This window comes from Oxyura jamaicensis, chromosome 5 (genome assembly GCF_011077185.1).
Source record: "Oxyura jamaicensis isolate SHBP4307 breed ruddy duck chromosome 5, BPBGC_Ojam_1.0, whole genome shotgun sequence".
Classification (NCBI taxonomy): domain Eukaryota; kingdom Metazoa; phylum Chordata; class Aves; order Anseriformes; family Anatidae; genus Oxyura; species Oxyura jamaicensis.
In genome coordinates this window covers 57,058,753-57,073,654 of record NC_048897.1, presented here as the reverse complement: position 1 = coordinate 57,073,654, position 14,902 = coordinate 57,058,753, and the positions used below count along the sequence as shown (strand labels likewise).

The 14,902-nt window shown below is 43.3% G+C and overlaps 1 protein-coding gene across 6 annotated transcripts; it reads left to right on the top strand.

Annotated features, from left to right (window-relative positions):
- The first annotated feature begins 459 nt into the window (after positions 1-459).
- ARL14EP (ADP ribosylation factor like GTPase 14 effector protein) lies at positions 460-14,293 on the top strand. Of its 6 annotated transcripts, none has more exons than XM_035328127.1 (5): positions 460-503; positions 2,503-3,009; positions 4,023-4,153; positions 4,867-5,090; positions 5,859-6,379. In XM_035328127.1, the coding sequence occupies exons 2-5, from the start codon at positions 2,587-2,589 to the stop codon at positions 5,939-5,941; spliced, it is 861 nt and encodes a 286-aa protein (XP_035184018.1). In that variant the 5' UTR covers positions 460-503; positions 2,503-2,586; the 3' UTR covers positions 5,942-6,379. The 6 variants fall into 6 exon arrangements, with proteins under 6 accessions (XP_035184018.1, XP_035184022.1, XP_035184019.1 ...); XM_035328128.1 differs by lacking the exon at positions 460-503 and adding an exon at positions 964-1,196; XM_035328126.1 differs by lacking the exon at positions 460-503 and adding an exon at positions 964-1,326.
- The last annotated feature ends 609 nt before the right edge of the window (positions 14,294-14,902 follow it).

Here is a 14,902-nt window from a genome sequence, read left to right as displayed (position 1 = left end):
GCGCTGTCCTCGCCCTCCGACGGCCGTCCCGGGCCGGGATCCCTTCTCCCGGCCGCACCCGGGCCGGCTACGGCTGGCGACGGCGCCCAGAGGCCGCGGCCGGCGGGACGGGCACCGCCCGGCTCCCCTCAGCCCAACGGCCGCGCCTCGCGCCCGGCCCCGCAGCACGCGCCGGAGGCGGGAAAGGCGCGAGCACGTGCCCGCCTCCCCTCCCCTGCCGTTCCCTCCCCGCTCCGCCGGAGGGCGCCGCCGTGCCCGCGCCCGGCCGGAAGCGCCGCTCTGCGCCCCGCCGCCGCTCTGTGGTGAGGCGGCGCCGCGCGGCCGCGGCGGTCCCGGAGCGGGGGCCGGGTACGGCGAGGTACCGCGGGAGGGGCCGCCGGGCCTGGGGCGCGACCCCGTGCTGCTGGGGCCAGCGGGGTGCTGCCCGCGGCTTTGGTTCTGAGGGTGGCACGGTGACGATTACCCGCCGTGGCACAGGAAGGACAGCGGGCCCTCTGAGTCAGGTCGGTGCTGGCTGAATCCCGTCAGGGAGAACAGGTTCCCTCCGCGCTGTGGGCTGAAGGGCAAGCGGGGTGCGCTTAGTGGTAAGAGGAAAAGAGGAGTTCGGGGTTTGGCTGGTCTGCTGACAGCAAAGTTTGCCAGAGGGTTCTCTGGCACAGATAGAAGCGACGGCGTTCAGAGGCAGCACCACAGTGGAAGCTCGGAAGTGGGCACGGGCGGGGAACGTTTACGTGGTCACAGGCTGGTGCGCTGAGAACCAGGCACTGAGAACATGGCTGGTAAAAACTGCACCCACGTACACTGCTTGTCCTCTGCCTGGAGCCCTCAGTGCAGGCCTGAAGAGCTGTGCGAGGCCGAAACTTCACGGGAGGGGTCTTTGTCAGCTGACTCGGAGTACAGAAACTACGGCAGAGATGAGTTCAGATAAGCCAGCAGCTTAGGACTGGGCTAGTTGTAGTGCTTAAAAACACAGAGAAATCAATGTTAAATAAGCCTTAATTATTAACTTGTTGACTTAAGTCTTTCTGTACAGGTAAAGTGAAAACAAAGACAAACAGCTGACCTTGTTTTCTTTTCAGAATGATACTTGTTTTTCTTCTCATACTCAGGTGTTTTAACAGTGTGCCTCCACATTCAGGACTCGTAGTGCCTCTGTTGTTCTTGCTGTAGATCTGAAAGCACGAGCATTCGTCACAGTAGGCTGAGACACCTTGTTTAAAACTAATTGTTATGCTCTGCCCCAGCCTGAACAAGATACAAACCTATCCCTTAAAACAAGCTGGCTGGTCTCAGCATAGCCAGTTGTGTCATTTATATTTGGAACAGGGGAAGCACTCAACAGTAGCACGTCCTGTGCACAACCTTTAAATTGCTGTGCATACACCGAAGTGTGTCATGTAACTGCTTCACATATACACACCCAGTTAAATACGTAAATAAATAAATGAAGCATTACAATCACGGGGATTTCTGCTGCAAAAATGCCCAAGGCAGTGATTTTGAGCGTTCTGTAAGGCCTATTAAGTTCTTGTTGCTCTGTGATAAGCTTTTGCACTAAAGCTGCTATGTTCATATTTCTTTATACAGGTTAAATTTACACGTCTCTCGTCATTAGGTTGTGTGTGATGCTGCTTCCTTCTGTTTTATTGGAAGTAGCATCCCGGTCTATCTTTTTCTGTTAGACAACTGGCTGATACCTTCACGGATTAAAAAGATGGTAGAACAAATAGATGTGCTTTTTCATTTCTCTGATTTTTGTCTTTGCAGAGTCGTGTGTAGGTGGACATTAAGATCCCAGTTAGGCCATAGTCACTTTAAGGTTTTGGAAAGCAAATTATTTCCTTTCTTCAGGTAGAATTTTTTTCCCATTTTGTTATGGTAGAAAATAGCACAAGATCGGCTCAGGCTCTCGTATTTAGGGCTAGCCCTGGACTTGCAACAAGCTTGGGCATGGGCAAAACCACTCTGCAATAGCTAGCTTTATTTTTTGTAATAGTTCTTGTGTTTGAGCAACTTTAAATGACTGCTCAGTTTTTGCACAGAACTCAGGTGGAAAGAGCTGCGTGCAAAGGGCCCGCTGACCAGAACGACTGCACACATGCAGAGCTACCGCTCTTCCCACATACCATGGGCTGCTGTTCCGTGGAAAGGCTGGGGGGCATTCTGCGTGCATTGACTTGCTCCTGTCAAGCCTTCCTTTGCTCCCTGGGAGTGTGTGGGAAGAGCACACAGGAAGGAGTTGCTGGATGTGACGTGCTAACTGACATCAGAGCCTGTGCGGCGGCTTTTTTTCCCTAGAAACCACTCGGACACCAGAAGGGTGATTTGTGCATCCAGAAGCCATCTCCTCCCGTGGGCCATCTTAGCAGCTCTCCTTGCCCAGCTGGGAGGGTGCCAAGAGGGGGCCCTCCAGGAAACGGGTGACCGGAGCAGACCTAGTCTGTCAAGATTACAGATGAAGGTTTGCAGCACAAATCTGATTGATTTTAATGCTTTCTCTAGGGTGATCTTCATAGAAACTACTAGAGACTTCGGATAACTCATTTTAGGCAAAATAAGTGAAATAAGTTGTTCTGATACAGTAAAATGGATCCTTGTTCAGTTGGAGTTCAGCTTCAAGCTACCAATGAGTGCCATAAGACATATTATACCCGTCACACTGGCTTCAAGACTAAGCAAGATATATCTTCGTCTGATCTGCTCTTGCTTCAGCTTAGGACTGGCATGTCCCTTTCAGAGAACAACACTATCTGCTTCCATCACGCAAAAATTTACATTGAAAGATTTGAAGACTTGCAAAAATCATGTTGTGATCCCTTTAACATGCACAGAAAGCTATCAAAGAAAAACTTGCGTGCAATTGACTTAGATGACGCAACTTTTCTAAGTGCCAAGTTTGGAAGACAGTTTGTGCCTGGCTGGAAGCTTTGTCCTAAATGCATGCAGGTAATAAACGGAAGCGTGGATGTCGAATCTGAAGAGCGCCAAAGAAGAAAACTTGATTCGGACGTACGTATATGGATCAGTTTTCCCACTCCCCCTAAATTCTGAAAACTATCGGAACTGGGCTTCATGCAGTGCTACATAAATAAACTTTTTTTTAAAAAAAATAGAAATATGAAAGGGAGTAGTCGTTTTGATGCATGGGAATTTACTATATTTAATCCTTTACTTGGAGGACTGCTCAGTGAAATGAGCAAATACACACATTCCACTTTTTTTTTTTACCTTTAAAATCCTCTTCCCTAATTAAATATTACGGCTTTTATAATTAAATAACTACATGTACTAGGGTGACTTACTCCTTTAAGATTATGTAAGTACCAGACTGCTGCTAGTATTTTAAGCTGTTACTCAAGCCTTGCAAAAAGCAAGCTCATGTGCTTAAAACTGAACATTGCAAACGTTCCTTCTCAGGGTGTTGAGATAAACTTTATTTTAGTCTCTTCAGTTTTAAAAACATCCACTGTCTCTAGCAGTTCAGTACCAGGTGGGCCTGCTTTGAGGTGAATTAAGTGTACTCTGGTGTGGTGTCTGATTGGCGAAGGCCATGGTGTTCGTTCAGGGGCAGTAATGAACTGGTGTGGGAGGGTGATGCTTTAAGTACTGAAATCAGAATACAGCTTGTACGGTTTTGGATGCTTTGTTCAAGAAGTTTGCGGGTGTGGGAAACAACATCAGCAAGAGCTCATCCTCATATGCCCTGTAGTAGAACAGGATTGCATTTGAGGAGCAGCTACCCAACTATATTTTTCAATATGCCCATCAGCGTGATTAGGACACTAATGGCAGGGGGGAAGGTGAAATGTGAAAATATTGATTAAAACTGCACTATAAAGCTTGTGTTACTGCTTTCTGAGACTGGTTCTCCAGTATAACACTTACAACTTAAGTCTTCTCCAGTGGTTAGCATTGAGGTCAACAGTTGGCCAAGTTATTGCAGTATTCTGGGTTGACTGGATATTTTCTCGTGCATTTAGATTTATATTCATAATGAAGTGAGATTTTCTGTCTCTGTTCAGGGGCGCACGGCTAAGGCTCTGAAGTCTCTTCAGTTTGCTAATCCAGGGCGGCAGACTGAATTCACTCCTGAGACCAGTAAGAGGGAAAAAAGAAGGCTGCAATCAAAAAGTACATCATTTAATTCAGACAGGTGAGCAGCTTCCTGTATTTACATTATCGTTAGCTTTCTCTTAAGAATAAGAAGTCTGATAGTTGGTGTCCCTATAACACATTCTGTATAGAGGATGTTTTCTTGTCTGTGGGTTGCTTTTGTTTTGAGGGTGTTGAAGGTTACTCGCTGATGTAAACAAAACAAGGTAGTGATAGCAGACAGTCCATATTTCAAATGCTTAAAATACGGACAAGGTTTTTGTTAGGTGTGACAATACTGCATAGATAACAGATGAAGCTATTAATTTGTGCATAAAACTCTGATAATAGATTAAACTTGAATACAGTATGGCCAAGTACACTTGAAATAATGTCGTATTTCAATAAACTCAGTAATTACACTTCAGAAACAAAAGCGTGCAAGTCAGATCCTTGTATTTAATTAAGGGAGATTTTCACATCATTTGAAAGGTAATATAAAGTTTACCTCATAAATATTCCTAAGTGTTATTCCTAATAAATATTTGAAGAAATAAAAGCTTCCTGTTCCTGAAACTAGTTCCAAAGCACTATACTGGAAATACAATATAAAGCTGGGAAACATTGTCGAGTACATTAACATCTTAAATTAATGCAGCATTAAAACAAACACCTTCAAAAAAGTGAACTTCTGTCCACATCTGTTAGCTGCTTGGCATTGAAGTGTGTGGATCTTTTTTGACGAGGAAATAAGTGTTGTTTTTCATCATACAGGCAAGTTATACCAGCCAAGAGTAAGGTCTACGATAGCCAGGGACTACTGCTTTACAGTGGGATGGACCTCTGTGACTGTCTTGATGAAGATTGCCTGGGGTGTTTCTATGCTTGCCCAAAGTGTGGCTCCAATAAGTGTGGGGCTGAATGTCGCTGTGACCGCAAGTGGCTATATGAGCAGATTGAGATTGAAGGAGGAGAAATCATTCGAAATAAGCATGTTGGTTAGTGCATATGCTTTTTATTTTTAAACCTGGATGTATGATGTTCCATACTTGAAATGCAACACATTTATTTTTTTATGAAATCCACTGGAATTTATCAGGCTCTACATGATTAATGTACTTTCACATCCTATCCCAGTATGATTATGAAAATTTTCTTAATCATACCACTTGTTGTTACACTTCACTCTACCTTGTACTGTCTTGTTACTCATCCAAGCTCTCATTGACCAGTCTTGCACTATAATAAAGTATAAAGGTGCTATTTTCCTGTGACATATTAGCCACTCACCATCACTTCCTATACTGCTTTTGCCATCTCCACGTATCTCTCATTTTTCAGAATCTCATGGTTTGGGATCATTTTGTAAAACTCTATTTTAAATTATCAGCAGAGTTATATCCAGTATTAATAACGCTCTCTCCAGTATTGATAGCGAACGCTACGTCTTCTATAGATTATCCCAGCTACATCTGAAAGTCAGTCATTTCCATTTGACTTGATTCAAAGGTATTTAGAAGTACAGATCCCATCCAAGTTACTGGGATCTGTGATCGAGTTATCCTTATGAATTTAAGAGCCTCACTGTTCAAGTGTTACTTTTCAATGCCTTGACAGCTTAATATGTTAAAGTATTTCATTATGGTACTGTTTATTTCAATTGTTACACAGAAACCAATTTTGCTGAATTTGTAATCAGTCTATAATTGGACTGGACTGGTACTTCAACAGCCCTCTCCTCTTTTTTCTTTTTGCTTGTTTTTAAGGTAAAGGTTTACATGCAGCTGAAATGAATTCAAGTATCTGTTCCCAAACTAAGAATATCCAGACTGCTACAAAAAACAGTTGAATTTTTTTGCTTCATGCAGCATTTATCCTCAGAAACTTTAAATCTTGCAGAATTACAAGATGTATGGAAATGAGATTTTGTAATTGAAATATTAGTTGACATTTAACATGTTATTCCGTGGTATTTGTGTTACATGTTGGATGAACTTGATACTTCTGCGACAGACTTAGAAGATCTGCATGTTTGTTGCATCACATTTGTTCAAGAATACTCTTAACTGTTGGTTTCTTAAGGCTTTTATGTGGTAAAGTTACATAATCTTGCTATTTGTTTAGCATATTTTATACTAAGTGTCACTAAGGTTGTCACCCCAAAATCTAAAGTTATGCTTTGAGTTTTACTGACATCTGCTGGTCCTAGTGAAGTATTGTTTTGTACTACATTTGTTAGGTCTGCTTAGAAAATAAATAGACTTCCTTTTTTGATCAGAACAAACAATGCATGCTTGTCTCATTAGCCTTGGTTTCCAGCCACATTTATCACAAGTATCATCATGCAGATTTCTTTACTCTTTTCCAGGTAGCAACTCCACAAACATATATCTGTGGCTTCCATTACATGCAAGTAGCATTTAATACAGTACACTTTGACTGCAGAACATGTTTATCCTAACAGCACTTGAAGTCACGCGCTTGATCCATATTTGCAACTGCTACAGCTTGTAAACAACGATTTTGTATTAGATGAAAATACTAATATATCTCTGTGAAAGGGAGAGGGCAAAGAAAGCCAGTTCAATCTTGAAAGCTTGATGGTGGGTTTTTATGGATTATTACTTTTTTTTTTAATGTGACCAGAATCAGCAGTACCCATTCTTAACAAGCTTCCATTTGTTGAGTAAAACTTATTAACACCTAATCCCACAGTTGGACCATTCAGTGGCTGTTCAATTTCATTGAAGTGAAATGCTCTTAAGTCTACCCATAGCTTAACTTGTCCAGAGGATCCCATTATTAGGATTTTCTGCGTCTCCGAAAAGCTAATATAGTCGGTCTCTCACTTTACACTAGTAGCGTTGACTTTCCCAAATAAATCACTCAAGTTCTCTTCTAACAAATTGTGTAGAGCTGCTGTTTGACAGAAAACCTGTAGTAAGTACTGAGCACTGCTGATTGCTGCAGAAGCTATAGGAGGCATTGGGTTGTTCCTGTATAAAGAATTTATTTCAGTGTTGGGTGTTCAGTTGCCCTACTTATATATTTTGGACTCTCAGTTAAGAGCTATTTCCTTAGCAAGCCTAGCATTCAACACAATATTGAGTTGAATATTATGTCTTCATACACTACCATGTCCCCCTGCTGTGTGCATCTGTTAGAGACATCCTGTTACAAGTCAAATTTTACCCTCCTGCTAGATTTAAAACTTACAGCCATGAATTTCTGACTTGCCTGGATGGTTTTACTAAGTTAAATACCACAAAAAAGTTATTCCAACAGCCTAATACACAACTCAAATCATCTTTCAGAAGTACTCCAAGTAAGCCTATCAAACAGTATGCTCTATTGAATATAGCCAAGAGAAACAACTACTTTCCATAAGAGGTGCCGTTCATAGTTTTGCTATAACCTTTTGCAGTTCTGCATGCATGAAAGAGAAAGGCCAACTGCAGATATACCCCAGGTACTGTTAGAACTTTTGCCCTTGGATATTAATAGCAAAAATTAATGCCTAGACAAACTTCACATATTCAAAAGACAGACGTCAGTGACAATAGAATAACCTGGCTTATGAATAACGCGTGTCCCATTGATCAGTTTGATTTTATTAAACAGAAGCTCCAGATATCTGATCTCAAGTGCAGTGCTAAATACTGTTCTGGTTTAATTCTCACAGCAAAATTCACATCAAATTTAGAACATGAGCAAGGCGAACATGTAATCATCACCTGTATTAATAGTTACAGAAAAAGCTGATGTTACAAGCTTAGTACTTCAGGTGTTCTGGACACAGTTTCAGTTTTCTTTGGTCTTTTTGATTACTTTCATGAAGTGAGACTGACTGACACCAAGCCTATGAGATGGGCACAGGGGGTCTTTCAGCTAGCTTTCTCAGGAGAAATCTTTTATTGGAAAAAATATTTCTGCTTCAAATGAGTGTTCAAACAAGGACAGATAGAGGGCTTTAACGTTGTCTGATGTGGGGGAGGAAGGATGGAGAAAAAGCAGAAAACTGAGTTAAGGTGACAACTTGAGGCCTCTTTGAATGTTCTTTTCAGTCTAGGTGCTATCAGCATTCGCCAGAAAAGATCAGTAGACAACTGCACAAGAGCAAACACTGAAATCCCAAAGTGACATAACTACAGAGAAGTTAAATGGTCAGGTGCACACCTGTCACTTGTTACACAACAAAAACAGCTACAACTTACCGTGCTAGAATCAGCATTAAAGCCTTTGCGTTCCTCTAGTCTTGTGAAAAAACAAACATCACTTTCAGTTTCAGTTTCTTTGTTTCCCACTCATTTGAGGGGGTTACATTTTAGTTGTATTTATGTCAATAAATACAGTTTCAGCATTTTTCAACTAATTTCTCAACAAATGGAGGATGTACAGACATGTAGTAACTCCCATTTAACATCTTTCCCTTCATAGCCTAGATAGTATTCCCCAATATTTCTTCAAGCAAGCATTTCTAAAGTTTTACTTGCATTCATACTGACTTCTAATCAGTTAATGTTGTAGTAATGACAGTGTTGCGTTCTTTCAGTTGGTTAACCACTTCTCCCCAACTTCTAAGTTATGCATGCTTTTAAATCCTACTAATAGTAGAGGAACAGTTTATTAAAAGGACTATACTTGTATTTAAAGATCTTCAGTTGCAAGTTGCTTATCAGACTAACAGAGTAGAAGCCCTGCCCAAACTATTCTTATGTTCATTCATTAAATTTCAGATTAACAGCTCTCCTCCAACCACATATTAAAGTTTCTTTAGGTAGGCGTGAACGACCGTGATTAAACTGTCCAGTTCACTCCAGTTGTAGGGGTTCTGTTCAAAGCTTAGTATCCCGCTTTAAAAGAGCAGCGTTTCGGGGTATTTTAGAAGTTCCTCACGTCCAGCAGAGGGCATCAGCTCACTGCAAACGTGAACTGACTTCTGGTGCGCTCCAGAGGTGTAGCCACTGCCTTTGGGGCAGAGAGGATTTCCCTGTTGGACAGATTCTGGAATCAAGCCCAAGACAAGAGATGCACAACCTCCACGTCTGTGAGGTTGGAATATAGCAGACTCAAGCACAAGATGAGCACTTAAGAGAAATGGATGTTCTCAGGGTCTTTATAGAAGCTTCTCCCTCACCCCTATGTATCTCGCTGATTGTTAGTTCTTTCAGTAGAGATCACCCCAACTCTTTACAGATAGATTTCATGATTTGCAACGTTCACTATAAAAACTTGACTAAAAGCTTCTATCTCACCACGCTCTTAGAAATCCAGTGCTAGGTATCTGAGAAGCCCATTCACAGCAGGGGTCTGCACTCACTGGCAAAACAGGAGACTCTCCAGCATTCACCCTGCTGCTGCTTCCAGTGTGCAGCATGCAGCTGAAGAACTGCACATGCTCTATTTCTCAGACAGATGTTTGTACTCCAGTGCAGTATTTTACTACGAAATACCACTTCACTCTGACCCATGGGAAAGCTATAGCCACCCAAGCCTCCAGAACGTCCCAATCCCAACACAGTCCTCCTGCCATACTGTGCATCTCACCTCATGTTCCCCCTTTATCTGCCTCTTCATGTTTCATCAGGTGTTAGTTGCCATACCGTGCATGCAAAAATAGTGAGGGCAGCCTCCAGATAGGCTGTGCATCTCTTCCCACAGTGGCCTTCCTGTGCTCTGCCCTATTATATCCCCCCAAGCTCACACACCTGTTGGAGATACTATTGATAGAGTGGCAACATCGGCAGCCAGCAGTACTGCATCAGCTGTTGTGGGTCAGGGTAGAGCAAGATAACGGGCAGCTGGGACAGGGAACAGTACCCCTGGATCTCCTGTGAAGTGGTGAAAAAACTGCTGTAAATCTTGTGTTCTTCCCACAGCTCCCTTTGGCAGCCCTGCACATGGGCTCACCAGCAAGTTCCATCTGTCTAGTACACAGAATGACCTGCCCTTCTAGTTAGTGCACCATTATCAAGCCCAGTTCTCCCTCTCACCCAGAGGTGACAGCACTGCTGCCTCTAACCTCCAGGGAGTAAACAGGAAAAGGGATTTAGCATCCATGCTGAGCCCAAGCTGCAACTAGAGGCAAAAGCAATTCCCTTCAGTCATCTTCTGATTTTTGTTGTTATTCTTTTATTTGTTCTTGCGTTTTAATTAATAGCAGTACTAACGTCAAATTGTTCTATTTGGCTACTAAGCTAATAGCATGAAGCAGAAAACATCAATTTATATATCAAAAAAACAAGATCAAAATAGTTGCAGCATTTACCAGCTAAGCAGTCCAGGTTAGCCACTTACCAGAATCATTACGACTTCAGAACTGAAAGATAAGCCACTGGAAATTCAAAGATCCTACTCAATTCACAGCACTTCAGGCCTCACCAGCCTTCTAAGAAACTGGATTTAATGATCAAAATACACTCTCCACAGTCCAGTCCAGATAGAGAAGAAACAAACATCATCATCTAATGTATATAGAGACTCTACAGTGCTATTCCGTTAACACAACTGCTCTGCGTAAAGGTAAAAAATCAGATGTTACTGACTTCCAGTAGCATAATAAACTTCCTAACTTGAGTATTTTTGTTAGAGTACCTGATAGTCCAGACGTAGTCAGGAAAATGAATTTCTCTCTCCACTTCATCCATTTTCTACTGCAACTTTGAAGGAACAAAAAAAGCCCACAAAAATAATAAAAAAGTCAGTTCAGTGAAGCAACCCCCACCATAAAGAAATTTCCCACCTGCTCCTTCTGTTTTAAAACATCTTACTGCTCTGGCAGGTGAAACTTCCCTTGGGAGTTTCCAATCGCGTGGGCCAACTCCTACCAGCTGACCTCAATGTTGCTAGAATCTTTCTCCTGACAATCAGCTCTCCTTAACAGTTAACCTTATTAATCATAGTGATTATACTTCAGGTTACTTTTCAATTACTACCTTTGTGCCAGTTCCTGGGAGTTTGAGCTCGATCTAAGAGAAAAGAAAATCAGCATTACTAAGTCTGTTAAATACACTTACGTAGTACGTACAACCTCATGCCAGACTCCTAAATTGTACAGGCTCCATCAAGCTACAGCCATGGTGTTGCATCAAGCCCCCTCGCCTATACGCTTCTCCGGCAATAGCAAGTTCTGCAGTGAGCTCACATCAGCAGTCCTATTGACTTGTCCCAGGAGATAAGGACAAGCCCATCAAACACAGCAAGGTAGAACAGATAGCCTTCCGCGTGCTTTGTTGTGGATGGAGCCATAACAAACTAGCTGGGCACAAAGCACAGAGGAATTAATTAACAGTCAAAAGTTGATTATATCTGTAGGCAAACCCAGAATTTAATTTTTCTCAAAAGAAGGTTTTCTTCCCACTGTAATGTTTTGGTTTTGGTTTTGCTTTTATCTAAAATACAAAAAAAAAAAACAAAAAAAAAACAGAATGGCACAATTTATCTAACCTCATCTGTGCCAACTGCCTCTGGTTTATGACTGCCCCGTGTTAATTTCTTGTCTGTGAGCTGCTGACTCTCCAAAGTAAAACATTGGGCTGGATCTGTTTTGGAGCTAATGAGAATGCAGGGCCGCTGACAGTGGAAATCCATCATAAAAATCACCTCAGAAGATGTCTGCAGCTTCTCCTCCTCCAGTTGTGAGTGAACTGCAGCAGCCAGCTTTTCATGCATGCACCCACCTCTGGGTATCTCTCCCAAAATGGGGTGATGCCCCGAGCCACGGCTTTGCATGTATGTGGTTTATCCAGCCAGCTTAGTTGGAGCACACCTCACAGAAATACCAGGCACAAATTAGGCGGTGTAAGTAAGTTGCCACTGATCAGAGTAGATTTGCTTGGATCTTCCGGAGAGAGGTTGAGAAGGAAGATGTGAAGATGCTTTTCTATAGCACAGGGAACCTGTGTTCCGTCGACTTTTATTGACCCTAGCAATTATTCAGTGGTGAACAGTAAGGTCGGAAATTATCCTTCTGCATCTTCTGCTTCAATGTAATCTGAAAGGGCCATTTATCACACAATTACAGCTGGTAGCTGGTTTGATATTTTGATACCAACATGTGCAACAGCCAGCTCTCCTGAAGGGCTGGAGCTGCGACTCTTCTCCCTCTCACACACATCCTTTCTCTTCTCCGACTGCTAATTTCACAACCGGCTTTCTTTTTAAGCTGAACTGAAAACCTTTGCCTAGTTGATGATGCTTCTCACATGTCAGAAATCGCTACTGACATTTCAATTTTGCTTTATTTTTCCCCTTTCTTTGATAGTATTACAGAGAACATTTATATTTGAATAAAAAGCAAATAACGCATGTCAGAGTACGCATCAGGGAACGTCAAATTGTTTTTTTCCAATTGCCATTCTATTTCAAATAGCGTAATGCAATTAAAGTATAATTGCTAGAAGTGCAAAGCCAAGGTTATGATCAGAAGTGGTTACCCTTTCACTTTTAAGTCCTGTCTTACTAAATAAACTGTTCCTGAGGGGCAAGTTGCTCCACATATCTGCAAGTCTCCAGAAGCAGCCAGCTGTTTGGCACTGCCAGCGGAGTGACTACGCGTGTAATAGCTACCATCTCACGAAAGAAAGACAAATACAGGTGGCTTTACCACTGATCAGCAACGTTCACATTGCGTCCCAAGCTGCCTGCCAGACCAAGCCCCTGTCTTTTCTGATGGCAGGCCCCTGGCCAACCCCCTACGACAACAAGCTGTAGCCATTTGGACCAGCCGAGAGGGGGATTTCAGGGTAGGGAGTTCACCTCTGTGGTTCAGCTTCGTCATGGGAGGGGTGTTGTGGGAGTCAGAGGTTTTCAAAAATTCAAGATTCTTTTGGCAGAGTTGCTTCAGTGTTTATGGAGGGAAACGCAGCGCTGCTGTGTCCGGCTCGTCTCAGGGTCTGTCTGATGGCAGGCTGGCAGCAGGAGTCAAGCTGAGCGAACTGCAGGGAGCTAAAAATGATTTTCACATGACACGAACATCCATCATTAACTAGCATGAAGCATTAATTAGCTTTGCCCTTTGTCTGTCCCCATGTCATTGCTGGTGCCTAGAACACTACAAGGCATGCTGATGGTAGAAAATGGGCTTTTTTCTGCTGGGCACAGAGGAGGCAAACGGGAGAACTGAAAGCCACCTGTGACTATTCGAGAAGTTGTTCCAATGGCGAGGGTACTCCAAGCTTTCAGATGGAGCCGTGGACTCAGGCTCTTTAAAAGTCTGAAACTGGTGAAAAATCTGCCCGTTTGCAGGGGCTGGCTCTAGGAGCTGGTTGGTGTAACGCTTGAACGTCACAAGCCATTAGCAAGGTTTTAACTGTTTTATTTAAGTGCTCGAAGTAAAACAGCAATCCTTTATTATTATTTGCTTTATTTGACTGGTAATAGTGCTTAGGAGGGGCCTGGGCTCCCACTTGCTACACTTTGAGTCACTGTTTTCTGAGAGAGCAAGTATTGCTATTTTCTGTGAGAGTTTTGGTGGGGCAGTGAGTCTGGATTCCATTTAGTCCGTCTCCCTCTCTGGTAAGGAGCAGAAGAAAAATTCTCCTGTGGCACTTGTGAGTGAGTGAACCGGCCTTCCTCTGCCATGCCAAGCACAGCTGGACCCCACTGAGTGGCTCCTCCAGGCACCCCGCTTCCTAAATAACAGCAGGGTGCTTTTAATACCCACCAGCCTTCGGTGACATGGAGCCGTGACTTTGGTGGACAGGAGCTCTCTGGACAAGAAGAGAGAGCCACAGGGACTGCTGCTGTGTGACCAGAGTTGCCCCGTGAGCAGCAAGCCCAGGCACAGGACTGGGGCTTTGCGGAGTGCAGCTGAAAACCCCCCATGCTCAGGTAATGTGCAGCCAGAAGGTGAAGCTGAACACGCACCATTTGTTTTGTAGCATGAACATAACATTAACATTGGCATTTAAAAGAAGCCAATACTAATACCCGTTTGTTTCTAGTGCCAGCCTTACTTCAAGGACATTTACTCTGCTCGTAGACGTACCATCTCCCCACTGCACCGAATCCTGCTCTCTGCCCAAAGCAGGAGACCGGGGCAGAACGGCACACCAGGAAGTAACGGTCCCCGTGGGACACGCAGACCAAGGAAGAGCAGCTGAGTTGAAGCCTTTCTCTTGTGCCCTGGAGACGTGTCCTTATCTCGATAATTGGAGGAATAATAAATAAATAAATAAATAAAACATCTTATTTAGCCACGTTGCTGTTGTTGGAGTCCTTTGTCTGTAGCGCAGGCAGGAAAAACTTCGTGATTGATCAGGAGCGCGCAGGCCCATTTTCTATTAAAGTGTATTAATGCCAGGTTCTGTGCAATTAGTGGAAAGTCAATTCCCATTACTAGTTAACAGTATTGAGTATCTGCTTTCTTTAATAAAAAGCCATGTCCAGCATAAAGACCATAAATCGATAAGCAGCCACTTTCTAAATCTATTCTGTCTTCTCCAAAAACGCAGAGAGAGTACTGCAGCTTGGAAGACAGAATAGATTTAGGAAAAGAGACCCCTGCCCTCCGGGAGCATAAATGTCTGCTACAGATCCTGATTTCTCACCTACTTCTGAACAGCAGTGTGGCTTCTGCTGTGACTCAGCCCCTCAGCAAAGAGATTGCTCATTTCTAAAAGCTGTACACGTGCAAACTGGTGTTAAAATTCTTACATTGGCTTCATGGCATCTAAGACCAGGATGGCTGAAATCCCCCAGAGAATGCAGCCTTGGATATTTGACTGACACACGTTGAATACACAGGTAATGCTCTAAGCTGCCCGCACGTCAGGGGCCAGGGCAGGCAGCGTCCCCTCGTGGCACAGCC